Consider the following 24,122-nt stretch of genomic DNA (forward strand, 5'->3'; position numbering starts at 1 on the left):
AACAATCTCCCTTGTCAGCACAACATGTGCTGGCCATTTAGCAAGCGCCGATCAATTGCAAATAGTTTGTCCAGCTGTCTGGCTGTCGTTTGTTTATTAGATTTGTCAATGCAACAGTTTTTTCTGTACGTTTTACCAGGACAATTGAGGGAGGTGCAAATGGATGGTAAAAAATGGGAAAAACTTTCGGGCACGACAAATGCGCCCTCAAACTTGTTGGCGGTGTCACATGCAGGCGATGCGTATAAATTAGAGTCGCCACCGAGAGGCCATTGTGCGGCATCTTAAATGTCAAAAGTGACACCCCAGCCTCGCCCCGGCTTTTTGGCCTTTGTCCAGTGCACCTGAATCCTGGATCCAGAAAACCGAGTCCTGAGTCCTCAGGCACTCGGCACATTTGGCTCAAACTGCTGGCGAAAACAATAAATTTCCCTTTTGCAAAGGATGGCAAAGAGAGGAGGACGCGTACATGGAACTACTCATTGTAAGCACAACCACCGAGGGGCGGTGACCAGCGGGAGTGGGGCAAGAAAAATAATGACCACTGGACGCACGGGTGAGCATTCACCCACTGCCATTCGATTGCATAAAAAACAGCGTTACGACCAAGGAACAAGTTGCTGGCTAATAAAAAGAGGATGGAATGGGCAGGAAACCCGGGGACAAACCAGTTTCAAATGCATTGCACGGGAATCCCGAAAATGTGGCCGGGGGTTTAGGTCACCATTATGTCCAGGTTGAGGGTGTTTAAGCGGAAAAGGTAAGTGCCATTGAGGTGGCTGCTCCTGCTGCTGCTGTTGCTTTTAGTCAATATCTCAGGCATTTTGCAATTTTTCTTCATTTTTTTAGCACTCACACATCGGCACGGACATATGTGTAAGTTACCCGGAAGTTAAGCTGTTGTTTATGTGTCATAATAAATCATGTTCAATGCACACGAAACAATTTCACCTAAGTGGGTAATGGAAAATGCCCATGTAGCCACTTCTTCCGATTCCTTACTCATGAAACCCCAGAACTGAGTAGTTTTTATGGAGCTACTGATTAAATGAAGTGGGGGATGCTAGTCCTTGTACTTACATAAGATATGGAAAAGTTTATTCAAACTTGAAGAATGGAATTTCTTTAAGATTAGAGTAGCTAGAGTGTGAATACAAAGTAATTCTTAAATCAAAATATTGTTAAACCATTTTCTAAAGAACTGAAATGAGGCCTTTTAAAAAAAGGACACATATCCTCTAGTTAAATCACCAACAAGTAAGCGGCGCAGGACATCCCAAAATTATTTAATGTATTCACATAAGCGCACCCACAAATCCCAGATGATTTTTTTTAAACGCTTCTAAATGCAAATAAAAGAAGTCACTTAAAAAATTATTCAGCCCACACTTGACGCGCAGGCGACAGGGGACATCCTGCGGAATGGAAAAATAAATGTGTTAATGTTCGCCCGAAACGCTTTTCGAATTCATGTCAGTTTCGCTTTCATGAGGTAACGAAATTCACAAATTCGCGGTGGGTGATTGCGTGGAGGGGCACGCGTGTCACTTACAGTGATTCACTGGGAATGGGTCTGGAAATGGGAATGGAATGATTCCCGGGGGAAAGGTTTGGGTGGAGGAGAAGGTTGGGCTTCTCCAGCGCAAATGACATCTACGTGGTCTGGTTCCAGGTTGGGTCTAAAAAACTGGGGACCAGTTACACTCCGCCTAAAATATATTTTTTTATTTACAGTTGTAAATATTGCATTAAAGGTAAATATTTTAAAAAACACTTTTGAACGTGGCCAGCTGTTTCTATGGAATTTGCTTAGCCGGTCTCAAGTTCAAGGTTTCATATAAACATATAAATACCTCGATCGATTTAAGGAACAGTTCAGTTTCGACTGTCAAAATGTCAGCGCGTCGTCATTTCGGGATTATATTGGTCTTATATTGTATAAGCTTGAGTTATAGCTACAGGCTCTTAGAAAGCAATGAAGATCTAAAAACATGTCCAGCCCTAAATAAGGATATAATATTCGAGGAACCACATTTGAATAATAACCAAAGGGAACTTTACAACGTTCACAAAATACCACGAAGACATCACTTCAACTGGAATAAACATGAAATCCAACCTGAAAACTGGCTTTTGCGGATTATTAGAATAAAAACCATTGGTGCATCACCAAGTCCTAAAGTCCAAGAAGTAAAAGATGATAAACCTATGGATGGATTTGCTCAGAGGCTTTTTAATATTCTAAGACAGACCCTCAATATGGAAGAGCCCTCCTATAAGCACAAAAACGAGCAAAAGACCATGTTCGTATTCAAGAAAAATCCTTTTCCGCCAGAACATCACATAGTGAAAAGGGAACCTGTGCAATACAATTACATGTGATTTAACCCAGATACATAAAGCTTCCTTCATAACTTATTACAGATTTTTTAAATAATACTTAGACATACGCTCCCAACACCCTTATCAAAAGTCCCATATAGTTATTAAGATCTATTACCCCTAATTAGGCAAAGTTTGTAAGAACACATGTTCCCTGAAAGATGGCAATAAATTAAATCATTTTCCACTGTATCGCTGAGGGGTTTAAACTTCGAGAAACATTGAAGAGATTTTCAGCCATAAATAATTCCCTCATATGAAAAGCCTTCTCTATGTCACTTGATTGCGGTTTGAAAGAAGTTCCATCCCCACCACACTCCCACCATAAAAAATTATATTATATGCATGACCCCAAATTAATCTAGCGAAACCTTTCCCATTTCGCTGCAAACTTCAACCCCTGTTCAAAAGGACATCAAAGCCAGTGGAGTATGACAAACGAAGTTATTTGAATACGACCGTAAATGTCATAGGAGAACAAATTAAATTTGGCTTTTGGACCTGGCCAGCAGCCTTCAAAAATAAGAGGCATACAAATTTTATGGCCCTCGACTTTCATGTCGACATCAGCAAACATTTTTACGGGATATACAATGTTTAAGCTGAAAAAATAATCCCAGAGTTGAAAAATATTTTTAAAAATTTACCATAAAAAGTTGAATTTTATAATTAATTTTCTATATAACTTAAGAGCTCGAGCTTCAAAACTTTTGCAGCAAATTTATTCAAACTAAGCTGCTTCGAATTTCGCAGCATGGCAACTTCTTTGCAATATGTTGCCGCCAGTAGTGAATTGAAATTATGCAAAAGTAACAAAGGAGAAAAAAATTGAAAAACAAAACCAAGAAATAGAAACAGCATTTCATTTGCAATGCGAAATGTTGGCTCAGGCGGTGTCCGATTCAGATCTAGACACTTTTGCACAGCCAAAAATAAACTCATTCGCATGCAGTTGGCGTTTCGCAAAGTGGATATTGATATTTTGTCCTTAAATTTTGTTATTTATGCGGTGAAAATGTTGGTGAAAGCGTAACCCCCTCGGCAAACTAAAATATACGAAACAGAAGTTTTGAATTTGCAGCAACGCAATTCTGTCAAGTTGTGCAAATTTAACGCGACATTGTCTGCGACTCAGGACTCCAAGGACCCTCCCCTTGAGCCTTTTTTTTAGTTCATTGGGGGTGTGTGTCCTTCGCCCATTGACATTCAAGTCATGTGTCAGAGCAGAGGCCGATGCTTAACTCTGACAGACCAAAGCCCGAAAAGTTTGCCCATAAATTGTTTGCAAAAAAAGAAAATGTTTCAACACGTCGAGAGGAAAATCTTGTTCGACACAGGCACTTGAAATTTTTCAATTGCCCGCAAATTTATATTAAGAGAGCGTGAAATTTATGATTGACAAATTGAATTTGAAAATTGAGCAATATTTTTGAATATTATTACAAGGGGCACAAGGGCGCTCGGATCTTATATTGAACATCGGTTCAGTTTGACTACTCTTTAAGATTTGTTTTTTTCCACGCCATAAATGTAGACATGGAAATGATAAATGATCCTTCAATCGTTTGGCTTTAACATGTCCTGAGGAAGTTGCCAATTCGTCATGGCATCCAATTGTTTGGCCAGCAAAAAAGCCTGCAGGAGATTTGCTTGGGCCTTCTTTTTCGGTATTGTTTTGGCATAAAAAATCACTAAACACCCCATAAGCAAACCATTAAACGTAGGCCCATTAGTGGCGGGAATTTCCCAAGAAAAAATCTGAAACAGTTTCTTTATCATTTTTATTGCCGCCTTGAGTATGTGGGCGTAATGGTATAAATCTTGATGTTTATAAATCAGTACTCGATTTCATTGCCCCAGGGACCCGGCTGCGTTAAAAACAATCATGAAATACGTAGCTGGAGAAAAAATACAACTATTTGTGGGGAAGTTGTATTATATTATTTGGAACTTTAATGATACGAAGTAAACAAAGACCTAAAACCTAGGCTTATCCAACCAACAAGTCGGCTCTTTTTAGTATGTCTTCACAGCCATTGACCTTGATCTCATTTCCCCCTAAAAATGTCTCGCAAAGAAAATCACATTTTCATTGTTGGAGATTTTTTAATATGCAAATAATTTGCTAGCCAAATAGCAACCAACTGTGACCCGGCAGATGACAATGACACTGCCAACGCCCCCGAACGGAACCCAGAAGGAACACAAGTCGCCAGGATACGGAAAAAGTCAAGTCGAGAACAATGCGACTCGAGGCCTACTTGCACTTGCAAGAAAGTTCTGCCTCGTTTTATGAATATCTTCTCGGTTCGCTTTTGGGCTCACATTTGTGGGTGACACACAGCTGACAGCTGCGGTCGTCGTGGTCCTGGTCCTCATCCCCATCCCCATTCCCATCCTCATCCTCATACCCATTCCATCCTGATGCTGGTCCGGATGCCACGGAGTGGTGGCTCTTGCCCCGGCTCAAACTTTGACTCCGGTGATGCGTGGCCATTGTGCGCATTTGACGTTTGGTTTATTAATCAGTTTGGCCTGCGGCCATGGTCCATGGAGCGACCAACGTCACAATTTTCCACAAATGAATAATTTTTGTACAAGGGAAAATATGAAGCAGAAGCCAAAAAGGCAAACCCACAGAAAAATGTGTCACACAGGGGTCTACATTTTATACATATACTTACATATAGCTGGATATAAACATTTGCAGAACAGCTTGGCAGAACCAAAAGTATCTTTTTGGAAAATTTTAACAATTTCATTAGCTAAATATCATTTTTTTTATTGGCATGAATCAAACTTTATGACAGCTTGATAAAACGCTGCAAGTCCACAGTTTCTAGTACTAAATCTATTAATAGTTCACTAATTTTATTGTTCTTAAAATATTTTAATCAATTTACAAATATTAGAGTGCTTATAAGTTCGGCACTCACCCATTTGCCATCATATTTTTTGTGCAAAGCGGGTTTCGCATTTTAATTTCAGCAGAGAGAAGCGAAAGTCAAACAAATGTCAGTCGCGTGTTAATCAAGTGTAAATAAATGGCGCAAAGATTAGAGAGCACCGCCAAGGCAGCAACTGGAACCACAATGAAACATTCTGAAAAGCCCAGAAAACAAATAAAAAGTAAAAAGAAGGAATTCCCAAAATTCAGGGGTGTGATGCAGACAAATAAAAAATGCAAAAAAAATGGTGAAAAAAGTGGAAAAAACATTTAATGGTTTTTTAAATGTTTTTTAAATGTGCGTGAAAAATCTGTCACTTCGATGAAGAAAGCACTTGAAAACGCTTTAAGATTTCTTTGCCACCCCATCCCAATGGCCGATGCAAATTAGCCGCCAAAGTTGTTATCATCGAAGCCCTCGCCCAAATCCCGAAGCCATTGGACAGGACCCAAGCAACGCCTACGCCCAAGTGAGTCCTTAGACCTCGAACTTCAGACAAATCCTGCCCTGCGTGTCCGCATTTGAAAATTGGGTTTGGGGTGTACTGAAGTGGTGTTGATGATACTATTATCTTAGATCGCGACGGGAAAGCCGACTGAGGCCGATGCGAAGCTGTCGACGGACGCGGCCACTTCAATTGTCCTTTTGCGGCGGAGGCATTTACAATTCATAGATAGAGACGGAAAAAATCGTTTTATTGGCTTTAAGGTCCTTTTTGTCGCCTCAGCGACATGAATAAAGGAGCAGCAACAAGGACATAAACCGCAAATAACTTGAACACTCTGCGGCCAGAGGGTTCCCTTTGTTATTGCATTTCCCCGTGATTTGTGTATTCTCGGGCCGGCGGAAGAGTTTGAATTTTACAATTTTTTCACCGCCTCCAAGGCACAGTGGTGCAAAGTGTTACGAAAATGAAGAACTAATATGGAACTTTATAAACATTTTCACCAATAATATTTACCACACGTTTAAGGATGTTATACTTTTAATTAAATCAGAACTTCTTGTCTTTTTGGTTTTTATGTAATATTAATGATAGCTTAAAACAGAATGAAATTAAGAAATTTTAATACGTTTAGATATATCCTTTACAAGAATAGTTTTTTTTTATTTATTACTTGCAATGGTAAGTGTAAGGAATAAATGTTCTTAACATGTTAACATGAATCTTTTTATCCAAGGCAAACAAACAACCATCAAACCACTGCTCTGGCGATTTTGTCTCGCTAAAGGGGTGCAAATGCTGCAATTTGTAACATTATTTGTTTTTCTTTTCGGCCTCCCCCACCAATACCTCACCCGCCCACCGCCAAAAAGAACATTGCTTGAAGACACAATGCTATCTAATCTTATTTGGTATTATTTCTGCGTTAAACCTGCATTTCAGCACTTTCCCATCTCACAATGCCCCGGCAATTGTTGTCCTTAACAAGGAGACGAAACTTTAAACTTCCGAGGAGTAAACTGCGTGCGGACCGGGACCCTTTGCCTTGAAGGGCAGTTTTAATGATATTTACAGGAAGTGGCAGAATCGCATCAATCATTTGTCAGCCATAAAAATTCGTCACACACGAGTATTAAATTATACAACGAAAATGGCCAGAATGTCTTTGCCGAAAAAAGCGGCAGGAATTCTTAATGGTTGCGTGCAATGAAATGACCTTGTAAGTTATGTCTGAAAAAATCCTGCTAGAAGTGAACCCAAAGCTTAACGATGGCGGTCACTCCTGTGAGGCATCGCATGGGATTGAGATCCCGGTCCGGCATGTGTGGTTCCTCGTCCTGAATGCTTTAACCCACAGCCACCAACTCAACTCAGTCGCCTGGTGTGCCCACTCACATGTGAACATTTATTGGAAAACATTATTATTTATGGCTTTTTGAATGACATCGCTTGAACTTTTCAAGCAATAAAGTACAATAATATTTCCTTATAACGGAAATTGCGAGTTCGCATTTTTTCTATAAAAAATACAAAATTTCGAGTTTTGATTTATGAAGATATTCATTAGTACGGCTGCTCAAAATTGAGTAAAATGTATAATACGATTCACAAGCAGGGGGATTTATATTAATGACGTTGTACTTGTCATTATGTTTACATAGAATGGATTTCGAATACACATTTGACAATGTGAGTTTAAATTAAACCTCTTTGTTTGAAGGCACCTTTATTATGACTCTGAAAATTGTAGAAATTTAGTCATGCTGTTCTTAAAGACGTCGTTTCGCAAATATTAAAACAAATAAAATATATTGACAAAACTACAAATAAAGCTTAAAATAAATAAAATCCCAAGTAAGCCGATTGCAACACACATATGCATGCAATCTAAAATGAAAATCTAAAGACACATTATTTCAGGCAATTGATGCGCAAGAAAACCAATAGTTAAAGGGTTTGGGATTACGGAGTTCAAGTCCTTGGGCATCTGGGACATGTGAAGGATGCGTGGGCGTTTAAGATTTGATCAAATAAGCACAAGGAAAGGATTATTCTAAGTAATTGCTAGACATTGTTTAGTGGGATGTTAAGGACACGAGTGCCACCATTTTGGGTGTGGGTTATTTTTGTGTGAAATGTGTTCGACTTTAAAGTAAAATATTACCAAAGCTGTGGCATTTGTTTTTATTTACTTAGCCAATGCGATTACATAGGGCACTTCGGCTTATTTACTGCCCTGCTGCCGTATACATATATATGTATATGTGTTATCGGAGGGTATATCTCCGAGCTATATATGTTAGATACGGGCTCCAGGCGCATGACCCATTCCTGAACTCGTGCAAAGCTTTTTGCTGGCGACGGCGCCACGAACCTTTGCCTTCTCGCTCTAAGCCACATGATGCCATCCTTGTCGGCTGTGTGTGTAGGGTGCCGTGGAGTCAAAGTGTAGATAGCAAGCTGCCATAGGACGAGGACGACAAGGATGTTGAATACATATAAAAATGTCTAAGGTGGAGCAGAAGCCATGACTGCGGCCATGACAGCGATAATGTATACGGGAGTGGGGAGGCATCCACATCCACACCCACTTAGGTTAGGAGGAGGTAGGTCCTGGCGAAGTTGTAGGGTTGCCAGGACTCAGTCGCATCCCACTTCCACCTTCCGATCGCCCCTACTCCCGCCGTTTTCCGGCTATTTGAGTTTGGGTCCTGGTTCACTTTGTGGGTATTAAGTTCGTTTTAAGGCTAAAGACAAACGTCTCCATCTCTTTCGATGTGCCTTTCTCCATCTCTTTCGCTTAAACCCTGGTTGCACTTTTTGTGGTCCTGCCAAATGAAAACTGTGCTGGCGACGGTGAGTCAAAGTCTTTAAAGTTGCACAAAGGGGATTATGACTGTTCCCACATAATTAATCAGCTGCCTTCCTACGTAACTACACTAAGCTTTAGTTAGAAATTATGATTTTTGTGGTTCAGTTTTAAAAGGCTGGTTAACTAAAAAATTAGCAAATCTATTTGCATCATTCGTATATGGTATTAACACCGTTTTGGTCTTCCAAGACCAACCCAAAATCCACATTGCATTTCTTAATGCTTTTCGCACTAGGGAGGGGAAAATGCCAGTCGTCACTTTTTATGGCGCACTTAGTTAAACGATATGGACAACAGCAAAGCACTGGGCAGGGGTAACCAGGCCATGGAAAGTGGTCTTCAGGGGCAACCCCAAGGAGTTTGATGCAGTGGCCAAGTTGACAGCCCTTCCTTATCCGCGCGTCGTTGAGGGAATTTGTTTTGGTCCCGGACGCTGGTTTTTTATCCAGCTGATGGGCCAAGCGGGAGACTTTTGTTTTATCGATGGCAATACATCAGCCATCAATATGATTAACCCACACGGAATGTGCCGAAGTGCCGAAAATCAAATTAAATTGCCCTGATGTAAGTGTTTGTGACAGATTCGGACACTCGCTTGATTTATGCATAGCAAATCGATAGTTTGTGTTTGTCCTTTGAGAAAAGGGATCAGTGTCGGATGTGTGCAGGCGGTAAAAACATAATTTATATTCACATCTCCAAAAATATATTTACTATAAATGGGAAGTACAAAAGTGCTTTAACAAGTAGATGCAGGCTGTCACTTCTTATTCGCCCGCTGCTCATACTTCTCCTCAATGAACTTGAATACAGAATCGATGGCCGAGTAAGAGGTCCACTCATGTTTGGTGTGTCCAGCGGAAATCCTGCGGATGCTGCCCTTTGACTGTGAGACGGGTGTGTCCAAGGGTGTGTTGCTGGCAACCCAATTGCAGGCCACATCGGACATGTACTCCCTATCCTTCGCTTGGGGACTTCCCATAGCGGCATCAGTGAAGGCAATGGCAAACACGGATTCTTTAAAGAAATCCGGAAACCGCTCCACCTATTTACGAGAAAATATAAATATGAGATTGAAATATCTTTTGAATTCCATACTTACCAGATCAAGAGTGAGACTGCCACCGTAGCTGTGGGCCACTATAGCCACACTCTCCGGTTTCGCGGGCAACACTATATTCTTCCACACATAGTTCGTGTGATCTACGGACGTATTTACGCCCTTGATGGGATTCTCCTTTCCATTGTAGTATCGTGTGCAATCATTGGCGTTGGTGATGAGCAGATCGTATCCCAGTTTTTTGGCCTGTCGCACATAAGCCAGCTGGGTACCATGATCCAGCGAATTGTTGATAATCAAACTATAAAAAAAATCGAATGTGGTAAAGAATGAAGATTATCTACAGTTTTAATAAATGTAGCATTTCTACTTAAATATAACTATCTTCTTATGTTTTCCATTTTATTAAATCATTTTGATTCCCTCTTAAATAGTGATCATACGCACCTTCTGGCCCACTGTCCGGCCTTAACGAATCCACTGCCATGAATGAGAACTAGCAGCTTCTTGGACTGCGACAGCTTTGCCGGTTGGGAGAATACGAATGATGCGCGCTCAGGAGGCTGGTCGAAAGGGATGTAGGTGCGGCTAAGACCATTTTTCTCCAGCAAAGCGTAGACGATTTCTGGGATTTGCTGTGGGCAATAAAGCATTTGTATTACTTATTATTGTCCAGATGTCTAGTTGTCTAGTTTCTCTTGAAAAGGAATCCTAGGTTCGGATTCCATGGCTTCAAGGGAACCTAACCAATATGTTAGCAGGCAGTAGCAAAACCCAACCGATATGCCGAGTAGGATTCTGGTACATACGTTGGCCAGCTTCTGGTAGTGCTTCTCGTTTTCGGTGGCATCGTCGCTGACGTTGTAGGAAAAGGGTTCCTTGCCGGCCTCCCCGGTGGCAGGATCGACTTTGCGCAGCACTCCTTCTGCAAAAGCGAATCGAGCAGATTATATTGTCAAGTAACCACCATATCCAAGCAACATCGTACTTACCTCCATCGAAAGCATATCCAAAGTTCTTCAGCTGGATGAGAGCCTCCTCACAATTGCTGGCCGGTGGCATCGAAAGCGACATTTGAAAGCCTCTGTGGGGGCGAAATATTTGAAAAAATGTTGAGCACATTTTAATCGCTGGAGTGGTTTTTACACCGATCGACACTTACGGAGTAATAACGCGACCGGGAAAAGCTTTTATTTATATAGAAGTGTTGCTCTCGTTTTTGTTTTGATTTGGTTGATAAACGCCGAACTAGGGATGGAATAAGCCACCTACAGGCCGCAAGCTCAAGTCGGCCAAGCGATAGCTATCGATACCAAAGTCAAAGCGCCAATTCACACCAAAACGCATCACCACCAATAGAATCCCCGTAAAAAAATTGTAAGTGAACATTTTCTTATATATACTTGTTTTAGAATAAAAATGTTTCTTAAATAATATTATTTATTTAGAATCCTAGATAGAAAAGAACATCTTTTAAAAAAAACTTCTAAAACCTGTCTTTCCAAACAGTGCGATTAATTTTTATGATTTGAAGTCTCGCAACCATATAGTCCATAGATTCCTGAATCCAGCCCGAGTATCCACTGATGCGAGTAAAGGCATAGGGTTTCAATGGGGTGCACGCTTTCCTGCCGTAGGAGAGTAATCCGTACAGCATCTCTTTTGCCACATTCATCAAGGGGGCTCCAGAATCTCCCTTAAAATTCGTAATAAATGTAATAGAACTCTTATTATTTAACTAATATAACCATTTTTCTATACCAAAGGTATTTCTCACCCTAGGAATTCTTTTACTAAAATTTTAAGTATCTCTGTAACCATGCTAAATGTTTTAAACCAAAGGGATTAAAATGGAATATGGTTTCTAGATTCAAAAAATGTATACTTCAATAATATATTCTTGTATTTTGAGTTACCAAATGTATAGTAAAACAAGAGAGAACGCTATAGTCGAGTTCCCCGACTATCTGATACCCGTTACTCAGCTAGTGAAAGTTCGAAGGAGGGTCTTCAACACTGACCGTTTTTGGCGGTTTGTGGGCGTTAGAGTGGGCGTGGCAACATCAATCAACAAACTTGCGCTGCGTCTATGCCTCTGGAGTCTGTATGCTTAATCTCAACTTTCTAGCTTTTGTAGTTCCTGAGATCTCAGTGTTTATACGGACGGACAGACAGACGGACATGGTCATATCGACTCGGCTATTGATCCTGATCAAGAATATATATACTTTATATGGTCGGAAACGCTTCCTTCTGCCTGTTACATACTTTGAAACGAATCTAGTATACCCTTTTACTCTACGAGTAACGGGTATAATAATAGATTTTTATAATTTCAGTTACTAATTTCAAAATAAGAATCAAATTTTTGATTTTCTCCTAATAAAGGATAAAATTAATCTTCGAATATGACTTTCTGGAGTATTTCTGATCCACTTACGTCGCAGGGACCTTTAGATCCTTTCAAATGCATCGCACAGATGTCCAGCGGTTTGAGGAATACGAATCGATGACTTCGCTGGCACTCATCGTTTTCCATCGTCAAGAAGGGCATTTCCCGGAGTTTCTTTATCTTGCCGACGCCAACCCGTCCCCAGCCAACCAGCGAGGCCTTGATGCCACTACCCCTTCGGAGCTTCCGAGTGAAGTTAATACTTCGAAATCGGACATCGTCGAGCTGGAATTTGGGATAAACCCTCAACACGGCGATGTCGTGGCCGCCGAGGACCTTAAACTGGGGATGAAATCTTTTTTCCACAACGAAGAAGCGGTCCTGCTTCCGGCTGTTGAGCGTATCGGCGCCACCCGACACGTACAATTGCTTGATCGGCATCATCTTGATGCAGTGGGCAGCACTGAGCACAAACTCATTCGAAAGTATTACGCCCACGCAGAGGTGCTTGTAGTATCCTTTAACGTTCTCTCCGATGGAGACGATGTAAGGATAACGAGGCTGGAAACTCGTCGACTTCATGGCCGACATAGTTGTTGCTAACGAAGGTGTGCTAGCCTGTGTTGTTTCGGAAACCGTTTCCTGGCCCGCCGACATCGCGGCGAACCAAGCTAAGGAGCAAATAAATCTCATCCAACAACACATATCTGCGACCACGTCCCGAATACAAAGACGCCATGAGTACGTCTTGTAGTCTGCTTTTATCATCAAGCTTCTTAACTTAATAATAGGGCATGAAATTATAATTTTCTGCAGTTTTCACGTGGATTACTTTTAAAGAATATAAATTTAAACTCCATTTTTATTATCAAACTTCATAAAGTATACCAATATTTTTTAAGCAGAATGATGGTTACTATCTACACGTCTGCGGAATTATGAATAGTTTGAAAACAGCAATAAATGAAAACCTACTCCTTATAAGAAGCCTATAAACGTGTTCAATAGAAATTCTACTGGCTAGTGGCAGAATCTTTAAGGCTCTGCTTCATATTGGCGACCTGGTTAAGCTTAGCAAGGCGTTTCATGGTTTCGAGCTCCTTGATAAACGTGGCCAGCGCTTCTTTGGTGGTCGAGATGTCCGCATCCTTTAAGTCATCAAGCGTGTCCTCTTTTTCCAGTTCTGAAAGAAATTCAAAAATAGATTCATTTTCATATTTAGCTTAAGTTAGCTTTGGGATACTAACCCTCCATTTCCGCTTCTATGTCATCCAGGCGATCGAGAACCAATGATTGCTGCACTTTCACATGTTCGATCAAGCGATATTGGCACTCCTCCGGATCGATGGCAGCTTCCGGTTGCGGAACGTTCGGAAGATCAGGGTGCTCCAACTTTGGACGTTTAACCGGTGTCAACGCAGTAGAGCCCAGATTGTCTTCGTCCCACTTTTTAGCCCACAGATAAAGCTTTGGGTGACAGCGGTTGCGTGCGATGTTAATCTTGACCAGCAGCGAGTGCATCGATCGCTTGGCATCTAGTAAATTGCCGGTCAGCGTGTGCGAGCGCTTTAGGAGCTCGAATTGTTTGGTGGTCTGTGGATTTGCAGTGTGATACGCGGCCACCGGCAACTTTCCTTCGAATAGCCAGTCCTGGTCGTGCTTAAACCTCATTGAGTCCCGACCCCTCTGCGGATTACGACAGATGTAGCAAACGTACTTGTCCGGCACGTCTGACTCTTTGACAATTCCGTTGCATGCACCGTGCTGCCAGCATAAACACAATTCACATTGGATCATCAGACCGTCCTCTTCGCCATACTCGCAGATGCAGTTGATGATCTCCTCCTGCCGCATGCGCACAATTCGAATTAGTTCTCCGTTTTCCTTGATGTACTGGGGTGCTTTGGTTAGAGTGTCAGCTGGTGGTGGGGCAAGGGCTGCATTAATGTCCGCCTGGTCATTAGACGACGGCGTGGACACCGAATCTGCCATGGCTGGTGAGTCGATGGAACTAATGGGAGTTGGTGCCGCACCCACGCGTCGTTTCTTTGAGTCGATGCGTGTATCTGGAGTGGGGGTGTTAAAAGATTGCCGAGTCTCCTCAGCGTCTTGTTCGGTTAGGGCGTGACCAGCCGTGCTATCTGTCAAATTGGGGCGACGCTGAGATCGCTGGCGGTTGCTCTTCCGCGATCCAGATGGTCGCTTCGACGGTGACAAGCGTGCACGCTTGCAGGAACGACTCAAGGACGTGTTCAACGACTGAGTTGCACCTCCAGCCTCCAAAGAAACATCTTCTGGCGTAATGCCACATTCAACAGTTGGCGTCAACACACTTGGTGGCTCCATCTTAGGAGATAGCAGGGTCTTTGTAGGCGATGTGACAGATGGAGTTGCCGGTCCTCCAGGAGATGTGACCGTAGCTGATACGCTCTGACGTTTAAGCGAGCGCGACTGCTGCATATCCTGCTGGTGCATTTTGGCAAAGAACTGCTGGTTGGGTATCTGGTTTTTCGGCACCGCCTCACCTTGCTCGATAGATGAGGGGTGTGTGCGCTTGACCGCTAGTTCCTGCATCTTTGGGCAGTGGCTCACGTGTCTGTAAATTTAAAGTAAGTTAGGTGCCATGAGTTAAATACTAAACTACTTACTCTGCAAATTCCTTGTGATAATGGCGAATGTGGATAAGCAAAAAGTCTTCTTTACGATAGGTCTTGCCACAGTCTTCGCGCGGACATACATAAAGATTGTCCTGGATTTTGACTTTTAGACCCCCAATGAAAGCTGAAACATGAAGAAATAATTCATTTTAATATTAATGCCATGTGATGCCAATACAAATTGTATATACTTACCAAAGCCATTTTCCACCACTGGAGGATCTCCTGATAAAAGCTGAGACGAACCTCCCTCACCGGCTTCTAGTACTTCTGATTTGGTTTTGGGCTTTGACTCATCGGCGGGTTGTGTCTGCGGCGACATTAATTCGGCAGGCGGCATGAGCGAGGCCACCGGTGCTTCCATGTACTGGCTTTCTTTCACCGGCATCGGAGTAGAAGGCAACGAGGACTGCGACGTGATGCTCTGGTCCAGCGTGGAGTCCATCGACACATCCATGGTCCTGGGCTTGGGCGGTGGCTGCGGATTGTAGTCGTGTGTGTAGACGTAAGCATTGATGTCTTTGGCACGACGTCGATGGATGCTAAAGTCGTAAACATCCGGGTTGTAGACCAGATTCTGAGACTCAAGGAACAACTTTAAGTCGGACTTCGAGCGGAACCGTTTGCCGCTGGGTGAGACGAGAATAACATCCCACTTGCCGAGAACGTTGGATCGCTGGTACATGTGCTTGATCCAGCCAGGAGGCAGACGCCAGTCCTGCACGATGACAGTGGGTTTCTGGTGTTCGCCCACAATTAGGAAACCCTCGGTTCCAATAGGTTGGTCATTTACCCAGTGACAAGTCCACTCGCCGTCATGCGGTATTTCGGGGAGTCCTAGAGATGCTGTTGGTTATGAAAGTCGAACATTAAAGTTGTGGTTAGTTTCGGAATTATTTTGATGGCAAATATAACTTTGGTGCCTACCTATATCCAAACTGGCCATATCCAGCAACGGCCAATCCCTGCGCTGTGGTGTACTTTTGCTCTTCTTGCTGCTCGAGGAGCCACTGGTTCCGCTCACGCTGCCTGTGCTTGCCCTCTTCGGAGCCACAGATACAGAGCTTACTGGAGTTCCAACCGGAGTGGGTGGCTTCGAGGGCCTCTCTTCCGTTGCCTGAACAGGGGGCAGCTGCTTGGGCATCTTGTTCATGTGCACGGCGCGCACGTTCTTAACGTAGCCATCATCGAAAAGCACCTCGTAGGTATCGTTGCCCAGCAACTTGCGGATGGTTCCTGGAAACTTTCGCGGCCCTGACCAGCGGGCCATGCACTTCTCATCCAGCTCAAAGACGGGTAGCACCCGGTTGCTGAGGCGCTGCCTAAGCCGCTCCGACTTGATGGCCATCCACTCCTGAGAGCTGCCGCTTGTAGAAGGCGACACCTTTAGCTTGTGATTGCGCTCAAAGCGCACGAGTAGCGTCTGCTCCGTCTCGTTTACTTCCACGATGCGGGCGGGCAACCAGTTGCCCTCCACACTGAGCGCCTCCAAACGGGCGCCGATAGTCAAGTTATGTGGATTGCTGTACTTGGGCGGTGAGCCGGGTAGCGGGGAGTTAGAATTGGAGGCGGATCCAGCAGCTGGTACGGTTGCTTCGCTGCTTGAGGGTACTGGAGTCACTGGGGCTTCCTTTGCAGCTGCCTTGTTTGCATCCGCGCTGGGTTCGGGAGTGGCCTTTACCTCATCCTCCGTCTTGTCTGTTTTGGCTTCCTCCGTGGCCTTGCGTTCTTCCGTTTCCGATAGGATTTGGGCCACTATTTGGTCCACCGTAGCCTTGATAACATCGTCATTGGTCGATGACTGAGCATTTCCCTGGGTTCCAGTCGTTCCCTCCACGCTAGCGTGCTGAAGTGCTCGGTGGTCTGCCTCGATCTCGGCGGAATCCATCTTGCCCCATGGAAAAACGGTCGGGAAGACGCGCGGCTTGAGCAGGTACTTTCCATTGCGGATCGTGTTGAAGTCCAGGCGGCGGAAGTGGCGTGAGCAGACCAGGACGCTCTTGGTGATCTGCCGCTCCAGGCTGATGCGCGAGTTCTTGATCCAAATGGCCCGGATGATGGGGTCCAGGGGGAAGGAGTGGTAGGTCACGCCGTGGTGCTCCAGCAGACGCGACGTCGACGGGCAGTTGGCCACGCAGCATCGGCGGCCCATGGCGATGCTGTCTTCGGTTCCTTTTTGAATCTGTAGCTTTATTGGCTATTTGCAAGAGCACACTGTGCTAGGTGATGAAATAATCAGAAAACCGACGCGAAAATTATCCAGAAAACACAGCGCAGTAAATTAGTGTGACCATATCGATGTACGGTAAAAACGTGTAGGCCGGCAGACTATCGATACTTCCAATTGGAATATCGATTGAATAATCTATCTTGGGCGTTGCCACCTTGTTGAAAAAGTTGTGGAAAATTGTACGTTACTTTTTGGCCAGTTAAAAAAATTATTGTTATTCCAATATATTTGCATTAAGCATGAAGATTCCATTGTCATTTAATTTGTAAAAACTAAAATTTTAATAAATTTAACTTTTGAGAGTATTATTAATTAAATTACTTATTACAAATAATCAAGCCTGATAAAAAATAAAAAACTTTTTATTTTTGACTATCCACACTTGCAATAGACTTCCCCAGAAAGTTTACTTTTGATGTTGGTAAATACCCGCTGCACAATTAAAATTAATACCTGCTTTAATGTATTTAAGTAAAGTGAGGGTGCCATAAATTTCCTCAGCTCGGCGGAAAAAGGATCACGTGCCGGTAAGCCACCGTTCCCAAGGCCACCGAAATCCTATTTGAAATGCAATTAATGTACACCTTCGGGCTTACATGTCACCACGTTCGCCAAAAGGCAGACACCTTGCAAAAAGCTAACCAAATACGATATCATCCATGCGAAAATGCTTCTGGAACTACGTATTTCAACACTTGGCTTCAAAGTTTGAGGAGCAGTATTTTATGCGTGCTGCTGAAATAAGCACTTATTGTAGCCTTTAATTACAATATTTCTCCCGATCATTAGCATGCAAGAAACAACTGACAATGTTGACTGTGGCGCCGGCTGCTTAATCGGTTGATTGAGCCTCCAAAAAAATCGGTTAAAGTATGGAGCCTTGGCCTTCACAGCAAAATATGTGTGGAAAATTTGATAGCATATTTTTAAGCCATTTGCTAATATTCTATAGCTCTGTATATTCTGACAATATTTTATATATTTGGCCAAACTCCTCAAAGAAATAGGTTTTGTCCATTACAAAAATCGTTTGAGGATGCTGGCATATACAGCATATATTTCAGCTAATACCTTGAAACTCTTGGTCGAAGCACTTCCTGTTTTTTTGTACTTCCCCGAAAACGAGGTCTCTGGGTCAATTTGTTCACTTAGATCTTGGGGGTGTTTGCGAAATTGACACGGAGCCAATATCAAATGGTGTTGACTTTGATTCAGTGGATAGCAAATATTTAAAATCAAATCACGATTGCAGCATAAAGCAAACTTAAATTATAAAATGCTTGTATTGTCATATGCAGCTGACATAAATATTAAATAACGTGAATTACTGACGTTGCTAAGCCGAATAATTTTATCTTTTTATTAATTTTGGGCAGTACGAAACTGACATTGAGAGGGGCACTCGAAGGGAAATCCAAATGGGTAAACACGGTTAGATTTCCGTTTGCATAACTATTAGTGAAGATATTTGCATAAATTATCGTCACTCGATGAAATTGGGACGACTGCACCTGAACTCACTCTCTTTTTGTGCAAATAATTTAACAATATGTAACCTGTGCAAAAATATTTTCAAAAACAGAAATACAACGCGAGTACAAAACTTTTGGTCCAACTGACGGCGGCACTTTCTCCTTCAATATTTACCCAACTCATCGACAAATTGGCCAGGCCCATTCCCCATTCCCCTGTCTCATCTCCGTCCCAGTACCATAGCCCATAAGTTAGCCCCCTTCCCGATCCCCATTGCGATCCCGTCTGGGAACTCATTGCGTAAATATGTGGGTATGCAATGCGGTAATAGGCTTCGCGTCTCTTAACACTTGGGCCAAGTTCCCGGTTCCTTATCACATGAATATTACCCTAAAAATTATCGTTATATGATGATTATCGAGTAGTTCATACAAATTAAATAAATTATGCTTGCCCAAAAACATGGCCTAAGAAAATACGTGTTGACCGTGTAAATGGGTTGCCTAATTTATTATAATTTTTATTGGCCTTTGTCACTCAGCATTGCACGCAGGGCACTTGAAATTTGAAATTTAATATCTGGAATTTTTTAGTGCTATTGCAATTGGGATTTCCCAGACTCTGTGTAATTGTAAGAGTTGCAATAACCATATTGTAAAATTTTTAAATAATTATCCACTTCTGTAGGATCATTTAATGATATCCCTACCCGCATTTCATTTCTCTAAAAACAATTTGCAAAATACTATTGAAATTTCTGAAAAATGGGCGCGGCATGTCTTAGCTTCCAGCATAATCCGCCTAAAATGTCCCACGAGATACATGTGTCAGGTAATGAGCGGCACCTGCCTTCGTGTAACTTTTGCCGTTTTACCGATTGCCATAATGTGCGATTTAAGATACCTTTATTTTCCAAACCGCCTTTTTGGGTTTCGGTTTTGTTGGGTCGACATGCTCAGCTGCACGTGAGTTGGAGATGTAAAAATAAAGAAAACAACGCGCGGAGGAGACAAAACTTATTCGAGGCGATCATTTTGAAATGCGTGAATTGGGCTCGGGTTTGAGTTTGAGTATGGGTTTTCGGGTTTGCGGGCTTACTCTTCACTTTCAACTGGTGAAATTTTCGTACTCATCGGGGCTGACCTTGATCTGGGTCCCAAGCTGTGGAGAAAATAATGCAGATGGGCTCGCATCATTTCTTATGCTTATGCAACGACAAGTGTGTTTGGTTATATCTTCTGGCTATTTATGGCCGGCATTATGTAATGTTTGGCGGCTCATGTAAAATTTTATGTTCCCTTATGTGTTATATAGGCACAGAAATGCTATTTAATATAGCCATAGAACTTATTTATTCACAGGTGACCTTCACTTGCCAATTTCAATCGACATAAATTGTTGGTCAACACATCAGCCTAGATTATGCAATGAGCAAAACGACAAAAGCACTGGCCAATACATACATATTTCTGAACAAAGCAAACAATAGCGTAAAATGCATTTATTTATGCAAAGAGACAGGAGACGCACCACAAAAAAAAGTTCGAAATTTCCGTGCCAAAAACGATTTTGGCTCAAGTGGTGTCGTGTTTGTGTAGCTAATTAGATGGGAGTTAGGCCAATCCATTCAACGGCCATTCAAAGCGAAGTGGTGCAAAATGATGCGCAAGCTAAAGAAACGCCACCCATCACCCACCGATCGCCCCTTTTTCTGCACCACTTTAACCACTTAACATTCATGGTTGCTGGTTAAGCGGGCTCTGAAGATTAGTCCATTTTCCCCGTGCTCCAATTTGGAAATAGGCTACAGATTCCTCCTCAAATAAGTGCCAATAATATAGGTGTCAATTCTCAAGTACGTCTCACTTAATATTCGTATCTTAATGTCATTAACATTATCTAATCTTATCTTTACATTTAAGATATTTTCATTCCCTTATAATTTTCCTATCATTCAAATCCTTCGAAGGGAATTTCCTAAAGTGAATTAATCTTTAAACTTATTGCCTCTGTAGTACAGGGTATACAAATTTCGGCTTGCAAACTTGAAGCTCTATTGATAGTTACAGTGTTACTTTATATTGCCACAAGAAAAATCATGAAAATACAGAATTCAACAAATAAAATATAAGGTTGTTATAAAGAAAATAAAAAAGTTTTTTATCAGTAAGACTCAATGGAATAAACCTTTTTCAAGTGTAGTACTGCCACCAAACCAAAAAACCCCACCACTTATTCTCTCTTGAGGTATGGCGCTCTCATCGAATTGAGTGGACCGATGCGACGCTCGGTTCGTATATAAGGCGGGGTTCCCCAATGCTTTTGACATTCCAGTTGATCAGTGCCAGCCGATCGGTCGGTAGAAAGAAGTGCGTCGCGAGCCAAAAAAGAAAATCGAATCCGCAGAAAGTGCCAGTGAATAGACTGATAACCGAACCAAAATGAAAGCTTTCATTATCGCCGGAGTGTGCGTGTTGAGCGTACTGAGCCTGGGATCTGCTCAATTCCAGAACGGACGTCTGGAGCCGCCAAATCCGCAGCTCTGTGCCCAACGCGTCATTCACGAAAAGACTCCCGACGGCAAGGGGTGAGTGGGCAGGATATGCGCCCCAAACATAAACTATAAGGTTTGTCTCTCTCCCCCAGATACTTCTTCTCATGGCGCGACCCTCAGCTGAAGGGCGTGGAGGAGGATTGGCTGACCGCCAGGAACTACTGCCGCAGGCGCTGCATGGACTCCGTTTCTCTGGAGACCAGCTTGGAGAACGAGTGGATCAAGCAGTATGTGGTGCGCGAGAATGTAAGTACAAATTCCATAGAAAATTTAAATTTATGATAATTTATAATGAATTAGGACGGGAAATAGTATTTTTGATAAACTTCTTAAATGTTCAAAATGACCTCGTTAAAGAGGTCAAAGTTAAACAAGTGTAGGTCATAAGGACGTAACCCTTATTATAGGAAAATTTCCACAGAAATCGAAAGACTTAAGCAACGAACTTAAGTCTAAATATCAAACAAATGCGTAATCTGAGGCAAATGTAATCCTATATCTCAACTTTCATAAATATTTATTCCATAAATTGATTGTCTCCACCCCAAAAATAAACCTTACATAAGTTCCACTTAGGTTATCAAAACCATGTCCAAACTAATAAATTGATCTGAACTTCACTGCACCTGTTTGTTAAACATTAAAGCATTGATAGATCAAACAAATGAACGAAAATACTATTGAAATATGCAACTCATTTACTATTTATAAGTTTTTTTCGGAGAAAGGCTATTACAAATGCAAAATCCAACACTGTTAAATAGACCGCATCTACGTGGACTTTTACACCTTCAAGTCAAAAAAGCTTGTCAATAATTTATTGTACCTGCATCCATCAGTTTTTATTTCCGTTGTTTTTTCACCTGTTTTGCATGACATTATGTCACCTTTCTTAATTTGTTTGGTAAGTTAAATAACGTCCGTTTAGACGCGTGTGAACTGTTTAGCGCGTTTTATTTGGCAGCTCACACAAGACACAACAAAATGCTGACCTTAATTTTGAGGATGCTGGGGCACACAATAAAAATAATTGCGAAATCTCTGACATTAACATCGCTCCACAAAGTTCAATGTGAAATTACACATAAAAACCGAACGGAAAGGCAAAATACGCATCATAAATACAGAAAAAACTTTCCCAGTTGTTGCCTCTGTAATTTTGCACACGAATGGAATCGTCTGATATTATGCAACGCTCTTCAGATGAACAAGTGTCAAGTTTGGAGTTGTGGTCAGCCAGGCTCATCTCTTCTCATCTGCCATCTTCCGACTCATTGCCCACCTCCCATCTCCGTATTCGAGGCATGGGAAAGCACTGGTGGTCGAATTGAAATCGAAAGTACATGAGTGCGATGGGAAAGCCTGGCCGGAAAAGCTGCTCAACAAAATTACTTAGCAAATTAGCAAACTGCGAACACGCAACCGAATTCATTTGTAGTACACTTTGCGTATAATACAGGAGGAAATTAAATGCAAAAATTTGAGGATGGAAAGTAGCTCATAAATTTATTTTTGTGGTCAATTGTGTCCACTATTATAATTTATGATCTTTTTATAATCATACCTTTAACCATATATCAGCCATCTTATAAGACAACTATTATATGTTTTTAAGGTGTTTAATAGAAAAGCAATAGTTTCCATCAGCATTTTCCGCTTCCTACTACGTTGCATCGCCCACAGACTTATCTGTAAGCTTTTAGTTAACTTTTAGTAGGACAGGTGTACAAACATCACTCATTGGGCTTCCGCAACGGGGAAAATGCATCCATTGTCTGAGTTTTAAACAATTACAAAGCAATCTGGACCCCTTAAATGAAACGCTAAAACCGCCACCGACAAAACCGAAATCAATGTCCATAAATCTGTTTCAGCTTTACGCTCATTGGAGTTTTCCAAAAGGGCAGACATCCAAACCGAGTCGTCTGGGTCTTTTTTTTTGTGTTGCCCCCTTAACAAAACAATTTTTATGGCCCATCAGGTGAAAGTGACTGATGATCGCTTAACTGCGGCTGCGCAGCGGCTTTTGCTTTTGCTTCTGCTCACTTGAAATGTTGACAGTATCGGGTGCGCCAGCTCCAAAAGGGCGCGGACTCGGACTCGGAATGGGAATGGGTATATGGGTTCGCGTTCAGCGATAATAATGGTTGTTTGGGCGTGACAGGCCCAAAAGAGTTACTAACTGGAATTTCTACCACTATTTTTTTCGTCGATGCCAGCGCTGCATTTTCTTGCGTAGGTGCGATTGATAGGAGAAATCTATTTCTATATCAGTATCTGCCAGGGAAAATGAACTATGGGTAATTTTGAATAATTCAGCTTTCTTAGACATTTCTTATTGCAGTTGGTGTCTTCTTTGTCTGAAGCTTTAGATTCAGTGTATTAATGAAAGCTCTTCTCTGGCGTTGCAGGTGAAATACATCTGGACCAGCGGCCGCTTGTGCGACTTCAAGGGCTGTGACCGCCCCGATCTGCAGCCCACGAACGTCAACGGATGGTTCTGGACCGCCACCCTGCAGAAACTGGCCCCAACCACCGAGAGGAACCAGGGCGATTGGTCGCCCACCGGCGGAATTGGCCTGCCCCAGCCTGACAACCGCGAGTACAAGCAGAATGGAGCGCCGGAAAACTGCCTCGCCCTGCTGAACCAGTTCTACAACGATGGCGTGAACTGGCACGACGTGGCCTGCCACCACAAGAAGAGCTTCGTCTGCGAGGAGAACGATGCCCTGCTGAAGTATGTGCGCTACACGAACCCCAATCTGCGCATCTAATTGGATTAGGATCCAGATGCGAATGCGAATGCGGGCTGGCGGAGGAACCAGCGACTCTCCAAGTAAAACCAAAAATGATATTCCCCAAATCGGCAGCGGAATCGATGATCGATGTCAACTACATATCTACTCTCCGATTGTCTTTGAATGCTAAGTTTTCTGGCCAAATTGCTGCATGATATACTTATGATCCCTCTTCTGGTAACAACCTTCCAATTCTCTGCGCTCTGTTCTGTCTCATCAACTAGTTTAATTCTTAATTTTGTATTAATTTATGATTTTCTTTAATTATAATAAAAGATTCGAAACGATTTTGATAAGTGGACAATGGCTTT

The 24,122-nt window shown here is 42.4% G+C and overlaps 5 protein-coding genes across 5 annotated transcripts; 2 read left to right on the forward strand and 3 right to left on the reverse strand.

Moving 5' to 3' along the window:
* Positions 1-1,893: 1,893 nt before the first annotated feature.
* On the forward strand, positions 1,894-2,382 carry LOC120454345. The gene has a single exon (XM_039639557.1). It carries the CDS (start codon positions 1,894-1,896, stop codon positions 2,380-2,382), a length of 489 nt encoding a protein of 162 aa, XP_039495491.1.
* A 6,948-nt stretch (positions 2,383-9,330) lies between these two features.
* LOC120453868 (FAM172 family protein homolog CG10038) lies at positions 9,331-10,986 on the reverse strand. The gene is made up of 6 exons (XM_039638773.1): positions 10,870-10,986; positions 10,700-10,791; positions 10,517-10,632; positions 10,155-10,342; positions 9,750-10,008; positions 9,331-9,692 (listed from the first exon to the last, which is right to left on the reverse strand). Exons 2-6 carry the CDS (start codon positions 10,779-10,781, stop codon positions 9,408-9,410), a joined length of 930 nt encoding a protein of 309 aa, XP_039494707.1. The 5' UTR covers positions 10,782-10,791; positions 10,870-10,986; the 3' UTR covers positions 9,331-9,407.
* Positions 10,987-11,178: 192 nt separating this feature from the next.
* Positions 11,179-12,824, reverse strand: LOC120452082 (granzyme M). The gene is made up of 2 exons (XM_039636145.1): positions 12,148-12,824; positions 11,179-11,403 (listed from the first exon to the last, which is right to left on the reverse strand). Exons 1-2 carry the CDS (start codon positions 12,802-12,804, stop codon positions 11,194-11,196), a joined length of 867 nt encoding a protein of 288 aa, XP_039492079.1. The 5' UTR covers positions 12,805-12,824; the 3' UTR covers positions 11,179-11,193.
* Positions 12,825-12,927: 103 nt separating this feature from the next.
* Positions 12,928-17,057, reverse strand: LOC120452189. The gene is made up of 5 exons (XM_039636300.2): positions 15,684-17,057; positions 14,952-15,602; positions 14,748-14,880; positions 13,347-14,695; positions 12,928-13,282 (listed from the first exon to the last, which is right to left on the reverse strand). Exons 1-5 carry the CDS (start codon positions 16,906-16,908, stop codon positions 13,113-13,115), a joined length of 3,528 nt encoding a protein of 1,175 aa, XP_039492234.1. The 5' UTR covers positions 16,909-17,057; the 3' UTR covers positions 12,928-13,112.
* Positions 17,058-20,798: 3,741 nt separating this feature from the next.
* LOC120451804 lies at positions 20,799-23,926 on the forward strand. The gene is made up of 3 exons (XM_039635757.1): positions 20,799-21,046; positions 21,106-21,259; positions 23,425-23,926. Exons 1-3 carry the CDS (start codon positions 20,901-20,903, stop codon positions 23,785-23,787), a joined length of 663 nt encoding a protein of 220 aa, XP_039491691.1. The 5' UTR covers positions 20,799-20,900; the 3' UTR covers positions 23,788-23,926.
* Positions 23,927-24,122: the final 196 nt, after the last annotated feature.

The sequence above is a fragment of the Drosophila santomea genome, chromosome 3R, assembly GCF_016746245.2.
Source record: "Drosophila santomea strain STO CAGO 1482 chromosome 3R, Prin_Dsan_1.1, whole genome shotgun sequence".
In the NCBI taxonomy this organism is placed as follows: Eukaryota; Metazoa; Arthropoda; class Insecta; order Diptera; family Drosophilidae; genus Drosophila; species Drosophila santomea.